The sequence below is a fragment of the Pelodiscus sinensis genome, chromosome 11 (assembly GCF_049634645.1).
Source record: "Pelodiscus sinensis isolate JC-2024 chromosome 11, ASM4963464v1, whole genome shotgun sequence".
In the NCBI taxonomy this organism is placed as follows: Eukaryota; Metazoa; Chordata; order Testudines; family Trionychidae; genus Pelodiscus; species Pelodiscus sinensis.
Genome location: NC_134721.1, coordinates 33,112,665 through 33,133,302, shown reverse-complemented (window position 1 = coordinate 33,133,302; position 20,638 = coordinate 33,112,665). Strand labels below are relative to the sequence as shown.

Below are 20,638 nucleotides of genomic sequence, written 5' to 3'. Positions count from 1 at the left end.
CTGCATCCTCCTGCTTTGCACCACCTTCCCACTGCACCCCCACTGCACCCCCTGCTCTGCACCACCTCCCCACTGCACCCCCCGCTCTGCACCACCTCCCCACTGCACCCCCCGCTCTGCATGACCTCCCCACTGCACCCCCACTCTGCACCACCTCCCCACTGCACCCCCACTCTGCACCACCCCCACTGCATCCCCCTGCTCTGCACCACCTCCCCACTGCACCCCCACTCTGCATGACCTCCCCACTGCACCCCCCGCTCTGCACCACCTCCCCACTGCATCCCCCTGCTCTGCACCACCTCCCCACTGCACCCCCCGCTCTGCACCACCTTCTCACTGCATCCCCCTGCTCTGCATGACCTCCCCACTGCACCCCCCGCTCTGCATGACCTCCCCACTGCACCCCCTGCTCTGCACACCACCTTCTCCCTGCACCCCCCGCTCCTCCCCACTGCATCCCCCTGCTCTGCATGACCTCCCCACTGCACCCCCCGCTCTGCATGACCTCCCCACTGCACCCCCCGCTCCTCTCCACTGCATCCCCCTGCTCTGCATGACCTTCCCACTGCACCCCCTGCTCTGCACGACCTTCTCACTGCACCCCCCGCTCCTCCCCACTGCATCCCCCTGCTCTGCATGACCTCCCCACTGCACCCCCGCTCTGCACCACCTTCTCACTGCAACCCCTGCTCTGCACCACCTCCCACTGCAGCCCCACTCTGCACCACCGCCTCACTGAATCCCTCCGCTCTGCACCACCTCACCACTGCATCCCCCTGCTCTGCACCACCTGTTACACCCCCCGCTCTGCACCACCCTCACTGCACCCCCTGCTCTGCACCACATCCCCACTCTACCCCCCACTCTGCACCACCTCCCACTGCATCCCCCTGCTCTGCATCCTCTCCACTCTGCACTACCTCCAGTCCCCACTGCACCCCTCTGCTCCGCACCACATCCCCACTCAGGGAGGAATGTGGGGAGCATGTGAGGTCTGTCAGTCCCATCTGGTGAGGAGTGTGAGTTGAGGGAGGGATTCTGCACAGGGAGGTTGGGGGTATTCCCCATGGGAGAGGTGCAGGGATGGTCTTGTTGGTCCTTCCCCAGGACAGGAAATGTGGGATTGGAGGGGTTTCTCTACAGGGAGTGCAGGGGGTTAGTTGGTACCACCCTGGGCAGGGGGTATGGAATCTGGGGGTTCCCCTTTGGGATGTGGGTCTGTCAGTCCCTCCCCAGGGCAGGGGTGTGGGATCCAGGGGAAGAGATGCAGGAAGCCATGTCTGCCTGAGCTATGTGGGGTCTCTCTCTAGCTTCCAGGAGCAGGTGTGGAAGCCAGGAGCTACCTATGCAGGTGGTGAGGTCCTTAGGAAGTGTGGGGTCTGAGAGTCCCTCCTAAGAGTGAGGGGAGCACAGGGGCTCATCCATTGCTCCCAGGGGCTACTGGGGCACGATCCATGGGGGCTTTCTCTGGTGGGTGTGGGGGTTCCACAGGATCGGGGGGTTCCCTATGAAGATTCCGGGGTCCCTGCTGGAGGGGTTTCCAGTGGGGAGGGAGATGAGTATCTGTCAGTCCCTCCCTGGGGGCTCCCTATGGGGTGCCGGATCCAGGGGGTTTCTTATGGGGATCTGAGCGAGGGGTTCCCGGTGGGTGTGCGGGATCCGGGGGTGTCAGTGCGGAGGGGTCTCGCTGTTCTTTCCCGGGCGGGGGGTGCGCGATCCGGGGGTGACCGGGGGCTCGGGGGGGTCTGTCGGTCCCTCCCCGGGGCGGTCCCTGCGCTCCGCTCCCCGCTCGCTGTCACATTCCTGCCGCCTGAGTCAGGCCCGGAGGCGGCGGCGGCACCAGGAAGCGCCGGGCCCGGGCCATGTAACCGAGCCGAGCCGAGCAGATCCCGGCCCGGCGCGGCCATGGGGGACGGGGCCGAGGAGGAGACGGTGGAGCTGCCGCTCACGGACGGTACTGGGCGCGGAGGGGCGCAGGGGGCACCGTGCCGGGGCGCAGGGGGCCTGGAGGGCTCGGTGCGCAGGGGAGGGGCAGCTCCTGGGAGCTGGGGGAGAGCTTCCTGGGCTCGGGGAAGGAGGGGAGTCGGGGGAAGTTCCCGGGAGCGGGGTTGGGGTGCTGCAGGTCCAGGGTGCAGGGAAGAGGAGGTGGCGGGTGCAGTGCAGGGAGGAAGGAGGAAGTGAGGTGCAGTTCAGGGTTGCAGTGCAGGGAGGAAGGGGTGAGGGGTGCAGTTCAGGGGTGCAGTGCAGGGAGGAAGAGGTGAGGGGTGCTGTTCAGGGGTGCAGTGCAGGGAGGAAGGAGGAAGTGAGGTGCTGTTCAGGGGTGCAGTGCAGGGAGGAAGGAGGAAGTGAGGTGCAGTTCAGGGTTGCAGTGCAGGGAGGAAGGGGTGAGGGGTGCAGTTCAGGGGTGCAGTGCAGGGAGGAAGAGGTGAGGGGTGCTGTTCAGGGGTGCAGTGCAGGGAGGAAGGAGGAAGTGAGGTGCTGTTCAGGGGTGCAGTGCAGGGAGGAAGGAGGAAGTGAGGTGCAGTTCAGGGTTGCAGTGCAGGGAGGAAGGGGTGAGGGGTGCAGTTCAGGGTTGCAGTGCAGGGAGGAAGAGGTGAGGGGTGCTGTTCAGGGGTGCAGTGCAGGGAGGAAGGGGTGAGGGGTGCTGTTCAGGGGTGCAGTGCAGGGAGGAAGGGGTGAGGGGTGCAGTTCAGGGTTGCAGTGCAGGGAGGAAGGGGTGAGGGGTGCTGTTCAGGGTTGCAGTGCAGGGAGGAAGGGGTGAGGGGTGCAGTTCAGGGGTGCAGTGCAGGGAGGAAGAGGTGAGGGGTGCTGTTCAGGGGTGCAGTGCAGGGAGGAAGGGGTGAGGGGTGCAGTTCAGGGGTGCAGTGCAGGGAGGAAGGGGTGAGGGGTGCAGTTCAGGGGTGCAGTGCAGGGAGGAAGGGGTGAGGGGTGCTGTTCAGGGGTGCAGTGCAGGGAGGAAGAGGTGAGGGGTGCAGTTCAGGGGTGCAGTGCAGGGAGGAAGAGGTGAGGGGTGCAGTTCAGGGGTGCAGTGCAGGGAGGAAGGGGTGAGGGGTGCTGTTCAGGGGTGCAGTGCAGGGAGGAAGAGGTGAGGGGTGCAGTTCAGGGGTGCAGTGCAGGGAGAAGGAGAGGGTGCTGGTGCAGCTCAGGGGCACGCAGGGGCCACTGGTTTGAACTGTGCATGCCCCTGGGACCTGCGGGGATGCAGGGCCACTGGTGGAGTGGTGTCGGAGAAGGGCAGCTATTGGGGGAAAGGAAGTGCAGTGCCATGGGAGGGAAGGTAACCCTGCCCCCCCTTCTCCCAACCCTCTAGCACTCCCCCATCGCTGCAGGCTCAGCCCCGTGGGTGGGCAGCAGCAAGAGGGGAGCGGGGGTGGGGATTAGTCACTGCTTCCCCCCTTCCCCAGGGACTGGCAGCTCAGAGGGCTCACAAGAGTTGGCGGCATATGAGAGACAGCCTGCTGGGGAATGAGGCTGAGGGTGGCCAGGGATATGGGCAATGAGACAGGCAGCTACTTAGGGGATGACATGGACAGTGGGGTAGGGACAGCTACTTAGGGGGGTGGATGCTAGTGGGGAGAGGGGGCGACATAGGCACTGGGGTAGGGGCTGCATGGAGGGCAGGCTGTCCCACCCAAAGCTGGGCACTGGGCTCTCACACCCATTGGGTGCCAGGTTCAAGCCAAACTTGCTCCCATCTTTGTCCTGCTGCAAGGACGCTCACGTTGCCAGGCTGGGTGCTGGCCTGTCTCACGTGGCACTACTCTCTGGTGCCTGTTTAAACCCCAGTGGGTGGACGGTGGCAGGGGGCACTCACTGCTCTGGGCTGGGCAGTCTCCTGTCAGGTGTCCTGGAGCCTTTGCAGTGATGGAAAGAGTGAAGGGACGGTGCCAGGTGATCATCCTGGTACCTGCCACTTGGTGCTGGCTGTGGAGGGTCACATGGGCAAATTATAGCCTCCCAGGACAATGTGAGGGGTTGAGGGGAGGGGTCAGAAGCCTTCTTGTAGCTGCCAGGAGCTTAGAGAGGCAGGTTAGTGCCAAGCAAAACCAGGCAGCATCTGCTGCTCTTTGAGGAAACTGTGGTGGCAGGTAAGGTGGGGGAGATGTAGAGAGATCTGGCCAAATTTGGTGGGGGGGGGCTAAGCAGGTAATCTTACCCACCTTCCTCCCAGGGGTAGACTCCCTATTTCCCCACCGCACCCCACCATCATCCCCTGAGCTCTGTCCCCTTTTCCAGAAGGGGTTGTAGCGACCCTCACCTTGCAGTCCCCATTGGGTGAAGGAGATGTCTCTCTAGGTCCTTCATACCTCTTACCCCCACAATTGCCACCACACCCAGGTCCACCCTCTCTCATAGGATCCCCTGGGGCTGGTTCCTTTACCCACAGTTCTGGGCTGTGGGGGAACCCCTGGGTTGGCAATCTTCCTTTGAGCAGAGGAAGTAACATGTAGTCTTCCCATTCGGCAGCATCACAGGGCTAGGCTGGCATGGTCCATCCTAGAGACATGGGGGGATTAAGTCATGTCCCCACCTGGATATGGAAGAGGCTCCCCCTGCCCTGGCTCCATCCCAGGATGCCCCAGGAGGTCCCAGGGTGTCTGTGGGATGGGAATTGCTGAGCTCAGGCCTGCCCAGCCCCTTGGCACCAGAGCTGCTGTGAGTCACTGACAGGAAATGAGGACTGCTCATCACTGTGCCTTGACCCCACCCAAAGGCTGAGGCATGGGTGGGTGGGGGAATGAGGTGCAGCAGGATGGGGGGGTAAGGCGGGGACAAGTAGTGGAGGGATGGGATGAGGCTGGAGGGGGGATGGAGAGATGTGCCTGTGGGGGATGCTGGGGTGAGACAATGTGGGAGGAGGACAAGGTTTGTGGTTAGCAGGTGGAGGGTGGGGTGGCACTGGACCACAGGCTGGCTTTAATCCCCCACTCCCATAACCTTGTCTCTGTGGTAGCAAACTTGACTGGCCATGAAGAGAAAGTTGGCATGGAGAACTTTGAACTGCTCAAGGTGCTGGGGACTGGAGGTGAGTGGGATACACTGGGGGGTTGTGCCATGGGAGGGCACTAGAGGTGATCAGAGGTACTGGGGGGCTGTGCCTGCATTCCTCCTCCCAACGGCATGGCATCCTCCCCATCAATCCCCTGTCCCCCCAGCCTATAGGAGGATCCTCTGCCCCATTGAGCTTGCTGCCCCCATCTCCACTTTCCGGGGTCCCATAGTCTCCCCACTGTCCTGGGATCCTCCTGATGTCCCCCTCTGGGGCATCAGCCTACAAGAAGATCCTCTGACACTCATCTGTATCTCCCAGCCTACGGGAAAGTGTTCCTGGTGCGCAAGGTGACAGGCCACGACATGGGGAAACTGTACGCCATGAAAGTGCTGCGTAAGGCTGCCATCGTGCAAAAGGCCAAGACCACGGAGCACACACGCACGGAGCGGGCTGTGCTGGAGCATGTGCGGGCATCACCCTTCCTAGTGACCCTGCACTATGCCTTCCAAACCGGCTCCAAGCTGCACCTTATCCTGGGTATGGGGGAACGCTGGGAGAGGGCAGGGAGGGTGGGATGCTGGGACCCAGGGGGGTGTGTGTGTGTGTGTGGCAGATTCTAGGTGGATGGGCCAGGGGCAGCATAAAGGGGGAGTTGAGAAGATGGGCACCTCAGAGAAAGGAATTGGGGATGAAATCCATGGAGGTGGGAATCTCAGAGGTTGGGGTGTGTGACAGAGGGGACCCATAGTGTGGGGGTGGAGCTGGGAGCAGAGGGACTCCAAGGAAAGGACATAGTTATGGGACCCCAGTGCACAGAGTTAGTAACCCAATGGCAAGGGGTATGGAGCAGTGAGACCCATGGGAGCCCTAGAGGATGGAGTGTGGTAAACGCCCAGGTGCAAAGTGGACCCAAAGGAAAGGGGAAGGTGAGACTATGGGACCCAGCAGGTGGGGGGATCAGGGAGACCCTAGGGTGGGCATTAGGTGAAGCTGGAGAATAATCGGTAGTTTTTACCACAGCTGTATTCAGTGAAAACAGAGTGGGTGAGGTTTTTTGCTTAACTTTTCCAGGGGAAAATTTTCAAGTTTTCAGCAGGAATTTAAAAACTGATATATTATGATAGAGAAATACTGCTGCCATGCCTGATGGGAGTCGTAGTTCATATGCCTTGCATGCCTGTGCTTTTATGTACTTTGCACCACTGTTGGACTACATCTCCCATGGTGCAGCAGGCAATGGGGCCACGGGCACATCCCTTAGGCTATGTCTACACTCGCGGCTTCTTGCGCGAGTAATATGCAAATGAGGCTAAGCGTGGAATATCGCCGAGCCTCATTTGCATACCTAATGAGCCACCATTTTTTTAGAAGAGGCTCTTGTGCAAGAAGGAGGGTCTACACTGCCCCTTCTTGCATAAGAAAAACCCTCTTGCGCAATGCTGTTACACCTATTACTTTTCAGGAAGAACGGCATTGCGCAAGAGGGTTTTTCTTGCTCAAGAAGGGGCAGTGTAGACGCTCCTTCTTTCACAAGAGCTTCTTCTGAAACAAATGAGGCTCGGCGATATTCCACACTTAGCCTCATTTGCATATTACTCGCAAGTGTAGACATAGCCTTAGTGTCTTCACAGTGGGACTGTGGTGCTTTGTGGGTGATGTAGTTTGCTCAGGGAGCTTAGTCTATAGAGGAGAATGGAGTGCATGTGTGAGGCAGCTGCCCTATAGTTCCCATGAGGCGTTCAAGTCAGTTGCAACAGTTGCAAGAGGAGGCAGTGGTGAATTGTGAGAGATGTGGTTCAACTTGGGAACTTTGCTTATAGAAGAGAATGAGCGTGTGAAGCACCTGCACTACATCTCTCAGGATGCACCACGGCCAGGGACTCATAGCTAGAATGGGGAGGGGGGGAGACTGGACCATGGTGCATCATGGGAGATGTATGGTATATTTGGTTTTTCAGTTAAAAAAAGCAAGTTTTCTCCAGAAACAGGCTGTTTGGGAAAATGTTTCCTTTTACCCTCCCCTCTCCTCCAATTTTTCCAGGGGAAATGCCTTGCCCTGGGGGTGGAGCACTAGGGTTGATATAGGGCATCTTGTGGGCAGGGAAAGGCCTTCCCATGCAATGGGGTGTGAGCGACTCCAAACCAAGCTGAGAGGGGCCGGAAGGGGACCAGCTGGGGGGCTGGGTGCTCACTCTCTGTCCACCTCTGCCCTCCAGACTACGTGAGTGGGGGGGAGCTCTTCACCCATCTCTACCAGCGGGATCATTTCACAGAGGATGAGGTGCGAATCTACGCAGGGGAGATCGTGCTGGCGCTGGAACATCTGCACAAGGTGGGGGGGCTGCGCCCAGTGATGGGACAGGAGGGGACCCACTTTCCAAGGGATGCCCATTTCGTGGGGATGTGAAATACCTGGAGAGTACACCCCAGATCCAGAGTCCAGACAACTGTTCTGTCATGGAAGGACTTGAGGGGCTGTGCCACAAGGACTGTGGGGGTGCTGTCTGTAGGAGTCTGTTGGGGGTCTCTCCGGGGGCTGTGTAGGAGGAATTCCTGGGGAGCTCTCAAAGGCTGTGCTGCAGGAGCCATGGGGGTGCTGTCTGTCAGGGCCCTGAGGGGCTGGCAGGCCATGTCGAGGGGCACTGAGGGGAGCCTGGGGCATTCAGGGCTGGAAATCCCCATTTTGACCCTATGCCTGCCTGCAGCTGGGCATCATCTACCGTGATGTGAAGCTGGAGAACATCCTGCTGGACAGTGAGGGGCACGTGGTGCTCACTGACTTCGGCCTCAGCAAGGAGTTCCTCGCCGAGGAGGTCAGACACCCCTACCCAGCTCACCAGCGCCTCCCCTGGGTGCTGCCACATCCTGCCCCTGCCCACGATCCTTCTTTTGGAGATCCGCCCCTTTTGTCCTCCCTCCCCCAGGAATCTCCCTGGCCTCACTCTGTGTTCCCCCATCTTCTTGATAAAAAGGGGGGAAGAGTCTCTTTGCTTTCCAAGGGGGGGGATCTTTGCCCTGCCCCTCTAGTCACTGATGTTTAGGGGCAGAGGAGAGATGGCAGCCTCTCTTCTTTGTGGGGGCTCCATAGCTTGCATCCTGGCATGGAGCCCCCCATACTTCTCTCCCCTCCCCTCCCCTCCACAGAAAGATCGCACCTTCTCCTTCTGTGGCACCATCGAGTACATGGCCCCTGAGATCATCCGCAGCAAGTCAGGGCATGGCAAGGTGAGGGGGGCAAGGCAGGAGTAAGGGCATAATGAATGGGAGGCTGTGGTGGGGGAGGAGGGGTAAGGTGTGAGAGTCAGGAAGGCCATAGGGGACACAGCAATGGGGCCATGAGAAGTGGGAAGGCCTGGCTAGATGAGGGGAGTGAGTGGGGAGCTGGGGAAAGGCAAGGCTGAGGGGGCAAAGTGTAGTCAGAGGGGGTGGCAAAGAGAGTAGTGAGGGAGTGGGGAGTTAAGTGAGCAGGGGGTAACTGGGCATGGCAGGCAAATGGGGGGCTGGCTAGCGGGTGGGTGTCTCAGACTGTTACCCCTCACCCCAGCAGCAGTGTGAGGAGGGTTGGGGAGCTGTCTGCTGGGGGGAGGGCATCGTTCCAGGTTCACTGACCCCTTTCCTGCAGTGCAAGGTGGGGTTGGTCTGGGGGGGTTCTAGGCTCATCACCCCACACCCCTTCCCCCACAGTCAGTGGATTGGTGGAGCCTGGGGATTCTGATTTTTGAGCTGCTGACGGGGGCCTCGCCCTTCACACTGGAGGGGGAGAAGAATACGCAGGCTGAGGTGTCCAGGTGAGGGGGCTGCTGGATAACGGAGGTAACAGGGAGGGGGATTGGCGGGGGCTGCTGGGTAACGGGGGGGGGGAGGGTATTTACAGGAGCGGAGGGGGTCACAGGGAGGAAGATTGGCAGGGGCTGCTGGGTAATGGGGGGAGAAGGTGTTCACAGGAGCCGGGGGGGTCACAGGGACGGGGATTGGACGGGGCTGCTGGGTAATGGGGGGGGGAAGGTGTTCACAGGAGCTGGGGGGGTCACAGGGAAGGGGATTGGCAGGGGCTGCTGGGTAACGGGGGGGGAAGGTGTTCACAGGAGCCGGGGGGGTCACAGGGAAGGGGATTGGCAGGGGCTGCTGGGTAACAGGGGGGGGGAAGGTGTTCACAGGAGCCGGGGGGGTCACAGGGAAGGGGATTGGCAGGGGCTGCTGGGTAACGGGGGGGAAGGTGTTCACAGGAGCTGGGGGGGTCACAGGGAGGGAGATTGGCAGGGGCTGCTGGGTAATGGGGGGGGAAGGTGTTCACAGGAGCCGGGGGGGTCACAGGGAAGGGGATTGGCAGGGGCTGCTGGGTAACGGGGGGGAAGGTGTTCACAGGAGCTGGGGGGGGGGTCACAGGGAGGGAGATTGGCAGGGGCTGCTGGGTAACGGGGGGGGAAGGTGTTCGCAGGAGCCGGGAGGGGTCACAGGGAAGGGGATTGGCAGGGGCTGCTGGGTAACGGGGGGGAAGGTGTTCGCAGGAGCCGGGAGGGGTCACAGGGAGGAAGATTGGCAGGGGCTGCTGGGTAACGGGGGGGGAGGTGTTCGCAGGAGCCGGGAGGGGTCACAGGGAGGAAGATTGGCAGGGGCTGCTGGGTAATGGGGAGCTGTCTGTGCCGTAGGCGCATCCTCAAGTGCCAACCCCCATTCCCAACTGTCATTGGCCCCGTTGCCCGCGACCTGCTGCAGAAGCTGCTGTGCAAGGACCCCAAGAAACGCCTGGGCTCGGGGCCCAATGGGGCACAGGACATCAAGGAGCATCCCTTCTTCAAGGTGAGCAGGAGGGGACACCCCCACCATGGCCACAGCCCACTCACACATGGCTCGAGCCCCTCAGCAGAGCCCCATACAGCCTGGGCAGGCCCCATTTTGCATAACCCTCCTTCCCGGCAAGGCCCCCCACATATAGGTCTTAGGTAGGGATTGCCCCTGCCCCACAGCTGCCCTATGTCCCAAGCAGAGAGCCCCTCATTTACTCCCATCCCCCTGGGAGGGGCCTACGTACAGCCCCTCTTATACTGCTTGGTCATCAGGGCCCCCTGGCCAGATCTCACTCCCTTGTCGGCCAGAGATCCTTGTGCAGCCCTCACATCTGGGAAAGAACCTTGTGTGCACCCCTAGCCAAGGTGCCCGTGAGTCTGCCCTGGCAAATCTTCCCTCCACAACTTGCAGCCCCCTCCCCTGCAATGCTCCTCTCCTCCAGCCTTGGTGCACTCATCACATGCAGAGCTCCCCATGGATTGGCCAGCACCCCAAATCCTAGAGTTTGTCTTGGGGAGCGAGCCTCAGTGCCTGCTATCCAGCCTAGGCACTCAATATCTGCTGGACCCTACCCCTATTTCCCCACCCATCTCCTCCCCCATAGGGCTTGGACTGGGTGGAGCTGGCCGCACGGCAGGTGAAGGCCCCGTTCAAACCCATCGTCCGCAGCGAGCTGGATGTTCGCAACTTTGCTGAGGAGTTCACCCGTCTGGAGCCCGTGTACTCGCCTGCTGGGACCCCCCCCAATCTGGACCGCGTCTTCCAGGTGAGACCCCCCCCCCATCTCCCAGCAGTACCCAGCATCCTGTGTGCTTGGCTGCTGGAACCCTCCCAACCTGGACTGCATCTTTCTGGTGAGACCCCCGCCACACAACAAGGTCCCCACCAAATACTCCCTACTGTGTACTTGCCTTCGCCCCACCAGACTGCAAATTGCAAATGAGGCCTCTGCCCTGCTATGCCCTCCCCCTGCCAACCTCATCCGTACAGTGGCTGATCTCTGGGCCCTGGCAGAGGACACTGGCTCCTGAATCCTCTGCTCTCCCTGACAAGGGGGGGCTCTCTGGTGTGTGTGCAGAATCTCCCAGGCCCCCCAGAGCTGCGGGGTGTCTCCAATGGGTGTAGCCATGGAGATATCATAGCCCCTGGCTCCATTGTACCCCTCCCTCCCTCTTTCAGGGCTACTCCTTCATTGCTCCCTCCATTCTCTTCAACCACAACGCCGTCACCACAGACGTGCTGGAGCTGGCGCTGAGTGGGGAGCGCCCGGGCAGTACTGCTGTGGCACGCAGTGCCATGATGAAGGTAGGGGCCTCTTGTATGAGTGGACTTGGTGAAAGTGGCAGAGGCTGGGTAATAGGTGAGGAAATGGCCCTGGTTTGCACTGGATTCCTCATCAGGGAGACCTTGTGGGGGGGGGGGGGGGGACACTCCTCCCCAGCAGTGGGCGCTGTTGATGCTCCAACTCTCCCTCCCTCCAGGACTCTCCATTCTTCCAGCTCTACGACATGGACCTGAAGGAGGCAGCGCTGGGTGAGGGCAGCTTCTCCGTGTGTCGCCGATGCCAGCAGCGCCAGGGTGGTACCGAGTTCGCTGTCAAGATCATCAGCAAGAGGTGGGGTGCTCCCCCCCATGCTTCAGTTGCTATGGCAACCCGTTCCTCCCCCATGGAAACACCCCCACGACATTGCCTATAGCAACCTCTCCATGTGCTTCCCCGACTTCCCAGCTCCCACACCAACCTCCGAAGGGCCCATGCCTAGCTCCCATAGGTGCCTCCCCAGACTCACCTCTGGGATTAAAGGGGGAAGGTGTGCTGCAGAAATTGGGAAGTCACTCTAGACTTTGCCCCCCAACCTCGTTGACCCTCAAGCGCTCCATTGCCAACACCACCCAAATAGGATCTTTACCCTCCATCAGCCACCACACTCCCCACCCCCACCATCATCTCCCTTCCCCTGAACTCTCCTCCCACTTCTTTGCTGTCCCATTCCCCTTCCCCTTCAACTCCCTGCTGGGTCCTTCCTTTCCCCCACTCCATCCCACAGTGCAGTTCTCCAGAGGCTCTGCTAAGGTCTCCCTCCCCTTCTCCTCAGGATGGAGGTGAACACCCAGCGAGAGGTGATGGCCTTGCAGCTGTGTGAGTCTCACCCCAACATCGTCAAACTACATGAGGTGCATCATGACCAGGTACCCCTTTCCCCACAGCACCCTCTGGGACTAGCACTCCCCTTCTTCCCTAGGCATCAATAGCCCCCATTGCCTCTTCCCAGAGATGGTGATATCTCAGTGCTGGATGAGGGATCCCTGTGAAACTGGCCCCTGTGCCCCACCCCAAAGGTAGCTGCATCTTAGTGGGGACAGCATCTCCATGTTGTAGGATCCCCTCTGCTCAGTGACGTTCCTCCCCTCTCCCTGAGCAGTACCACACGTACTTGGTGATGGAGCTGCTGCGGGGGGGTGAGCTCCTTGATCGTATCAAGAAAAAGCAGCATTTCAGCGAGTCAGAGGCCAGTCAGATCATGCGCAGCCTGGTGTCAGCCGTCAGCTTCATGCATGATGTCGGTGTGGTGCATCGGGACCTCAAACCAGAGGTATGGGGCAATGGAAATAGGTTCGTGGGCAGGGCCTCGGGAGATCGAGTGCATGACCAACATAAAATGTTGGGGAAATGGCCTAAGGGGCTTGGGGTGCAGGGCCTGGGAGACTATGGAATTGGGGCACAGGGCTTTGGGTTTTGTGCTGTGGAACTTGGGAGATTTGGGAATAAAGGTGCGGGGCCTTAGGAGATTGGGATGCTGGGGCTCTGGGGCGTGGGCCCTGGTGCTGCCCCCAGGAGCTCAGGGCCCCATCCTCCTGCTGTCCCCCAGAACATTCTGTATGCTGACGAGTCAGAGGGTGCCCCAGTGAAGGTGATTGACTTTGGCTTTGCCCGCCTGCGCCCCTCGGACTCGCAGCCCATGCAGACGCCTTGTTTCACGCTGCAATACGCCGCCCCCGAGCTCTTCGCTGATGAGGGCTATGACGAGTCCTGTGACCTCTGGAGCCTTGGTGTCATCCTGGTATGTATGGGGGGAACGTTGAGTACAAAGCACCCCAGATCAGCACAGGGCAGGGGCATTGTGATGGCAGGGTTCTGGAAGGGTCCCAGTCTCCCTGCTGCTGTTGCTGAATAGGCACTTTGCACTTCACCCCAGCATCCCAGAGGTGAATGATTTCAGCTGGGCTGAAGAATTTAACCACATGGTGGCACATTCCCCCCACCCACCACCCCAGCGCAGCCCATAGAGTCCAGTGGGGAGCAGGGGAAGTACTTACAGCTCTGTTGTCTGGCTTCCTGCCCTCTTCCCTGGGAGGAGAGTTAGGACAAAGGCTTTTGACTTCCCTGTTCTCCCATGATTTGGATAGGAGGAGGAAGAGGAGGAAACAAAGAGTTAATCCCCACACACACACACACACACACACACTTTCACCAGGGTCAAAGAGCATGCTCCCAAGGCTGGACTTGGACTCTGCCCACCGATAATAAGCCTGTGTATACATGGAGCTGGGCTGTTAGGAGGCTCCCCTCTTCTCCTGCCACTCCTGGCAATGGCAGCAAGCCCCGCTGTACTTCTCTGAGGAATTCCTGCTAGGGCTGGTCCTGTGAGAGACATATAGTCCCAGTGCTGGCATGAGGCTGGCAGGGTCCCACAGAGCAGCGAAGCTGAGATTATTGAGGGCTGCTCCCCCCCTGAGTGATGGACTCATGCTCTCTGCAGACTCAGGCAGGGGTCTCTGCCTCAATTTTGCTCAGGGTAGCTTCCCTCCTCCTCAACCCAGCGGTCAGCTCAGGCTCTCTGCAGACTCAGGGCAGGTGTCTCACATTTTACAGCTTTTCCCCCAAACCATGATACCTACAAACTGACTTTATATAACAGAAGCTGCTGTTCCTCTGCAGTCACCTGACTCCACAAGCTGGTGCACCAAGCACGTGCCAACCTCTAAACCCAGCCGCTGCCTCTGGAGCAATAGTACTGTGTCCTGAAGAGCCATTGGCCCTGTGGGGTGTCAGTGAGGGAGTGTTGTCTGGTGGGGTTACTCCAGGGCAGGGGGAAGGGAAATGCAGAGGGGCTAGTGGGTTCCCCATGAAAGCAGAAGTCTGTGCTGGGGGGGCCACTTCCACAATCTCTGTTCCTCTCTGAGCAATTCGAATGGAAAAAGCAAATGCTCAGCTCTGTGCTGTGCTTGTAGGTGGGTAGAGCTGCAGGATCACCCCCTTCCCAAGGGACCCCAGCATGAGGGAGGGGATTTGGGAGACTGGGGGGAATCACACACACCCCTTGGAGTAGCTTGCTGGTATTTGCCCTGAGTCAGCTTCACCCAGCGTGTCTGGTAACACCCCCATTGTCTCTCACTCCCCCCAGTACACCATGCTGTCCGGACAGGTGCCTTTCCAGAGCAGCCAGGAGGGCGGTGCACTGACCCACGCAGCTGAGATCATGCACAAGATCAAGGAGGGACAGTTCTCACTGGAGGGCGAGGCCTGGAGGGGAGTCTCCGAGGAGGCCAAAGAGCTAGTCAGAGGTGAGGGGGGCATGAAATAAAGGGTCAATATATAGCCAGTGGTCCCCAACATTTGGAGGTTGACGGGCACCAGGGCGCGTGGCCGTTCGCCTGCCGGGCACCAGGGGTGGGGCCCCCCCATATCAGCGTGCCCGGGGGCGGGGCCACCTTCCAGAGCTGCATGCCCGGGGCCGGTGTCCCCCCTCCCAAGCGCTGCGCGCCCGGGGCCGGCCCCTCCCCCCCCCGAGTGCTGCGTGCCTGGGGCCGGCCCCTCCCCTCCCCCCGAGTGCTGCGTGCCCGGGGCCGACGTCCCCCCTCCAAGCGCCATGCGCCCGGGTCCGGAACTCCCCCCCTCCAAGTGCCGCACGCCCGGGGCCGGAGCTCCCCCCCAAGTGCCGCGCGCCCGGGACTGGCGCCTCCTCCAAGCGCCGCGTGCCCAGAGCACGGGCGGCCAATTCGCGGCACTCCCGGGGCCGGCGCTCACCGTGCACCATGCGTGCACCACATGCCCAGGGCCAGGCCAGCCCCGAGCACTTGGCGGACGTACACGAATGACCCGCGGGCACCGTGTTGGGGACCACTGATATAGGCCAATGTTCCAAGAGTTGGGGGGTGAGAGTCTGTGGTTTATTCCTCCTCCCACTTCAGATGGAAGGTGTGCTGCAGAAATTGGGAAGTCCTTCTCCCAAGGGATGAGGGAAATGGCATGTATGACAGATCTGGCAATTGCCTGTAATAGCTTTGAGGATCTCATTGTATTACATTTCCTTATCATTGTGGATGGTTTGCAGTTCCAAGAAGAAGGGGGAACAATAGCCCTTCAGGAGTGAAGAGTAGTGAGGGTTGGGTAGGGGTGATTATGCAAACTCATTTCAGGCAGCAGCACCCCCACAAAGATCCCACCACCTGAAGAGGCTGGATGGTTCTCCATGACTGGTGGTTCTCCAAGACCAGTAGATTGAGAGAAGTCTTTTGGATAAATAGCCTGAATTTAAACTGACTGGCTATGTCTACACTGGCCCCTTTTCCGGAAGGGGCATGTAAATTTCACGAGTCGTCGTAGGGAAATCCGCGGGGGATTTAAATATCCCCCGCGGCATTTAAATAAAAATGTCTGCCGCTTTTTTCCGGCTTTTAAAAAAGCCGGAAAAGAGCGTCTAGACTGGCCCCGATCCTCCGGAAAAAGTGCCCTTTTCCGGAGGGTCTTATTCCTACTTTGAAGTAGGAATAAGAGCCTCCGGAAAAGGGCGCTTTTTCCGGAGGATCGGGGCCAGTCTAGACGCTCTTTACCGGCTTTTTTAAAAGCCGGAAAAAAGCGGCGGCCATTTTTATTTAAATGCCGCGGGGGATATTTAAATCCCCCGCGGATTTCCCTACGACGACTCGTGAAATTTACATGCCCCTTCCGGAAAAGGGGCCAGTGTAGACGTAGCCACTTTGTGCTTAGCAAACAGGCAGATCCTTCTTCTGAGGAGGACCCAATGCTTCCTGGGAAGGGTTAAAAGGGCTTTAGCTTGCTGAGGCCTCTGTTAGACAGGGTGGCTGCTCTCTGCGAAGCCTTTAGCAGTGGGTATCAACTTCGATATAATTCTGTGTAATATTTTCACCTTAAGAATAAATGTGCCTGCTTAGAAAGGGCTATTCTGTAACTTGTGATTAGTCTGTCAGTGTGTTTGGCTGGGCTATTGCTCCCTCCAGGGGGAAGGGCTGGGCATGGGAGAACTTCCCCTTTCCTCAGGGAAAGAGCTGCTGAAGGGCCAACCCACTCATGCTCCCCATCACTAACCCATGGTTCTCCTCTCCCCAACCTGCAGGGCTGCTGACTGTGGACCCTTCCAAGCGACTGAAGATGTCAACGCTGCGCTACAGCGAGTGGCTGCAGGATGGCAGTGCCCTCTCCTCCACCCCACTCATGACCCCTGACATCCTGGAGTCCTCAGGACCCGCTGTGCGCTCAGGGGTCAATGCCGCCTTCATGGTGAGAGGGTGTGTGGTGCCTGGCATGAGGGAGCTGGCCTGGTGGCAGAAGGGAAAGTGGGCTGATGCAGGTCGGTACGGTACATTGTTAAGAACCAGCCACTGGTATTGGCTCACAAATGGCTGACGTTAAAGCACTGCCACAGCTGCACTTTAATATCGCTGCCCCTTTTGATTCTCCCATTGGCAGCTCTGACGTATGGTCTGGCAGCCACGTTAAAGCACTGTCAGACCCTACTGTTGGGCAACCAACGGTGGGGGGGAGCAAAAGGGACAGTTGCTCCAGGGCCCAGAGATTTAAAAGGATGTGGGACTTCTGGCTGCTGCGGCAGCAACTGGAAGCCTGGGGCCCTTCAAATCACTGCCAGAGTCCTGTGGGTTCTAACTGCCACAGTAGTAGTAGAGGACTAGTTGTGAGGGGGGTCTGTTCCCAGCCCTGCCCCTTCCACCCAAGGCCTCATCTCTGCCAAAAGCCCAGAGCCAAGGATGCAGGGCCTGTGCAGGGCACACCAGTAAGTTCTGGTGTCTACTTTCACCCTTAGTTGGCGGGGGGGGGGGGGCAGCTGAGGCTCCCTCATATTGGGGGCTGATTCTCAGGGGTGTAAAAATGGGTTGAGGCTTTGGAGGAGCATAGTGTCAGGGAGGGAGAGGGAAGGGTCTGAATAGGTTGAAAGAGGGCTGAGGAATAGGCCCTATGGGGGTAGATGTGTGGGGAGACAGACCAGGGCAGGGAGTAGTTTGGGGGATCAATCTTTGGGTCTCATCTTTTCCCTCACCCTCAATATCTTACCCCCCAGGCCTTCAACAAGGGCAAGCGCGAGGGCTTTTTCCTGAAAAGCGTGGAGAATGCACCCCTGGCCAAGCGCCGCAAGCTCAAGATGTCAAGCACGGGGGCCGAGGCCCGGCGCAGCTCCTCCTCCTCCTCCTCCGGCTCCTCCTCAGCACCCCCTGCCCGGCACCCCCGCTCCAAACCACCTGGCCGCCGCCACAATCCCCCCTTGTAGCGCCTGTAGGACAGGGAGGGGGGGCTATTTATTGTCTCTATTGCTTGTGGGGGAGAATGCAGGTGGGTGTCTCATTTGGGGTTTTTTAGGGGGGATGAGGATTCTGCCCTCCATGTGGACATATGTTTTTCATTCATCTTGTTTTTCCTTTTTTTAAGTTTGATTTAAAACTGGGGGTTGTCCTGTGTACGTATGGGAGTCATGGGGGATTGTTTCAGTGTGACAGAAATTTGAAGTCCTCCAGGAGCTAAAGTGAGGGTGGTCTTTGGGTTGACAGGTAAGTGGGACAGCCCTGGGTGATTGTGAGTGGTGTTCTGTGGGGCAGGTGTGGGGATCATGGGGTTATAGGGCAAGGAGATGTCTCGAGTAGATGCATATGCCTGGGAGCAGTTCTGAGGCATGGCTTCCAGGTGAGACCAGGGTCTATCTCTGCCCCCTATACTTTAGGGTTGTCCCAGTCCACCCATACAGGGGAAGGAGCAGCTGTTCTTTACTGGGGAAGGGAGATCCAGTGTGTACTGCTACCACCACCACCACCTAAAATCTGAGGGCAGGTCCTTTCAGTCAAGACTCTGGGGCTGGAATGAGTAGTGAAGGTCAGACTGGTAGGGTCACTCTAGCCCAGCCAAAGGGGGGGGGGTCTATATTTTTATTTCTTTTAATCTTTTTTTTGGGGGGGTGAGTGGGGTCACCATGGGCACCATCTCCCCTCAGGATTGTGCTGGGGGATAGACCCAGAACAAAGAGCTGGACCCAGGTGCTGTCCCAACCAATGTGTTCCACATCTCCCAAAGCAGTTAATGTGATACCCCTGCTGTAAGGAAAGGGGGCAGGACCCCCATTGAGCAATGGAGTACAGGGTAGGGAGATGAAGGTTAGTCCCTGGGATGGTGGGTGGGCTAGAATTGCATCTCCCCTTCCCCACGCAGATTGGGGTGGAGGAAGAGGGAGAAGATAAGAGATTTTTTAAGAGAAAGAAATATCTATTTTTAAATTAAAAATGTGGGGTGGTCTCAGAATATAGCCCCTACCCCCAGCTGGGAGTGAGTCTAAAGGAAGCCACCACCCAACAAAATTAAACCCTAGACAGCCCCTTCCAAGCAAGCAGAGTGAAGCAGCACAGGCATGAAAGGCTTTCATGGAGGGGTCACTTTGAGGGGGGCTCTGAATCAGTCACTTTAAGGGGGGGTTGTGCAATTGGCTCTGCCAAAGATTGGGGACGTGTGGGGGTGAAGTGGGACAAGAGGCCAGGCTTGTGGGGGCGGGGAGACAGGGGGCTCGGGCCCATCCCACTTCCTGGGTGCTTCCATCCTGTGTGCCGCCTCCATGTGCGGGGAGGGCGGGCTAGCCTGGGCCCCCCCGGCTCTCTGGCGGACCCCCGCCCCACTGCAGGGGGGTCAGACCAGGGGCTCTCCTGAGCGCCCCCCCTGCGGGTTCTGTTTCGTAGGCGCAGCTAAGACTCAGGGGTGACGTCTCGGGGTGTCTGGGCGCCCCGCTGAGCAGTTGCACGTTGGGGGCGGGGTTGACGTGAGGGGGGGGGGCGCCTCGAGCCGCCTCTCGTCTGCGCGCGAACCGCCTGTGTTTTGTATTTGAGAATAAAACGCCTCTGACACCAGGTTCGGAGTGTGTAGGGGGCGGGGAGCGCTCGCCGGGGGCCACGTGGGGTCCTGCCGCTGGGCATGACGGGAAACCGCGCCGCTATAAAGCCCAGCGCACGAAGCAGTTGCAGACGCCGCTCACAACGAGGCAGTGGGCTCTGCGTAGTCCTGAGACAAGCGACCGTCACGCGCCCTAGTTCCCCGGGTCCTAGCGAGTCTGCGAGCGCCGCCTCCTCTTATTGGCCCTTCCTTGGGGCAGGGCAGCTGCTCATTAGTTCCGACAACGGCCAATGGGGTGAGCGGGTTTAGTATAAATTTAGGCGGCGCGGAATAAGGAACCGGAAGTGGGACCGCTAGGGCGAGGGTGTCGAACGGGAAGTGATTTGAGCTATAAGAGGCGGAGCTCCCTCCCAGCAGGTTAGGAATTGTGGAGCCTAAGGCCTGGTTGCCAGAAGTGCCGCGGCTTGCCTGGATCAAGTCCCCGAGGCTCACACCTCCCCTCAGTATTGGGGAGCCGCACTCTGGCACTCCAACCCCCCTGCCCTCCCATCACATGGCTGGTGCTCACAAAACCTGATAGCCTGGGCTCCCCCTGCTCTACTGCAGAGGTCTTCAACCTTTTTGAGCATGAGATCACTTTTTGAATTCAAGTGCAATCCAAGATCCACCTCAGATATAAATACCCTTGCCCCACCTCCTCTCCAAAGCCCTGCCCTTACTCATTCCATCCTCCTTGCCCTCCTCTCTTGCCCATCATCATTCCCTTTTATCAGGCTGGGGCAGAGGGTTGGGGCACTGGTCTTAGATTAAGGGATCTGACATGTGAGGGACTCTGAACTCTTGGGCTGTGTCTAGACTGGCATGATTTTCCAGAAATGCTTTTAACAGAAAAGTTTTCCTTTAAAAGCATTTTCGGAAAAGAGTGTCTAGATTGGCACGGACACTTTTTTGCAGAAAACAAATCTGAGCTGTCTACACTGGCCCTTTTGCGCAAAAGGACTTTTGCCTGAACGGGAGCAGCATAGTATTTCCGCAAGAACAGTGACAATCTTACATGAGATCGTCAGTGCTTTTGCGGAAATTCAAGCGGCCAGTGTAGACAGCTGGCAAGTTTTTCTGGAAAAGCGGCTGATTTTCCAGAAAAACTGGCCAGTCTAGACACAGCCATGGGGTAGCTAGTTGGGATTTAGGAGTGGGTTCTAGGTGCAGGCTCTAGGAGGGGGTTTGGATGCGGGGTGCTCAGGGCAGGAGTTTGGGGTGCAAAAGGGGGTTCATGACTGGCGTAGAAATTTGGGATGTGGGCTCCAGCTGGGCATTGCTGGTGGCTCCTGGTTGGTGGTACAGTGGGGCTAAGGTAAGCTCACCCCTGCCCTGGCTCTGAACCACTCCCAAAAGCAGCCAGAAAACTCCATCCTAAGTCCTGTTGTGCCCCCTCTCTGCTCTGTAGAGAAAAGATATAGAGTGAGAGGGGGCACCTTGACATCAGCATCCTCCTCCCTCCCCTGCCCTGCCCAGAAAGCAGGAGGCTTCCCAGGGGGAGGTGCAGCTGCAAGCCAAAGGGCAGGAGATGAGCAACAATGTAGGGTGGGGTAACTGAAGTACTGGCACTTGATAGCCTCTTGGCCAAACTAGTCAAGATCACCCTGCAGCGGCTCCAAGATCTACAGTAGTTCCCATCTACTAGTTGATGACCACTGCTCTACTGTGTGAGGGGAATACGGGGGCTGCAT

The 20,638-nt window shown here is 58.9% G+C and overlaps 1 protein-coding gene across 2 annotated transcripts; it reads left to right on the top strand.

Annotated features, from left to right (window-relative positions):
• Positions 1 to 567: 567 nt before the first annotated feature.
• On the top strand, positions 568 to 18,935 carry RPS6KA4 (ribosomal protein S6 kinase A4). 2 transcript variants are annotated; one of them, XM_075939041.1, is made up of 17 exons: positions 568 to 1,957; positions 4,958 to 5,029; positions 5,315 to 5,533; positions 7,213 to 7,328; positions 7,702 to 7,809; positions 8,141 to 8,221; positions 8,681 to 8,784; positions 9,646 to 9,796; positions 10,389 to 10,550; positions 10,964 to 11,089; positions 11,266 to 11,399; positions 11,881 to 11,974; positions 12,208 to 12,378; positions 12,655 to 12,846; positions 14,191 to 14,350; positions 16,144 to 16,377; positions 17,104 to 18,935. In XM_075939041.1, exons 1-17 carry the CDS (start codon positions 1,594 to 1,596, stop codon positions 17,397 to 17,399), a joined length of 2,784 nt encoding a protein of 927 aa, XP_075795156.1. In that variant the 5' UTR covers positions 568 to 1,593; the 3' UTR covers positions 17,400 to 18,935. The 2 variants fall into 2 exon arrangements, with proteins under 2 accessions (XP_075795156.1, XP_075795157.1); XM_075939042.1 differs by having other exon boundaries at positions 580 to 1,957; positions 16,144 to 16,307; positions 17,104 to 18,934.
• The last annotated feature ends 1,703 nt before the right edge of the window (positions 18,936 to 20,638 follow it).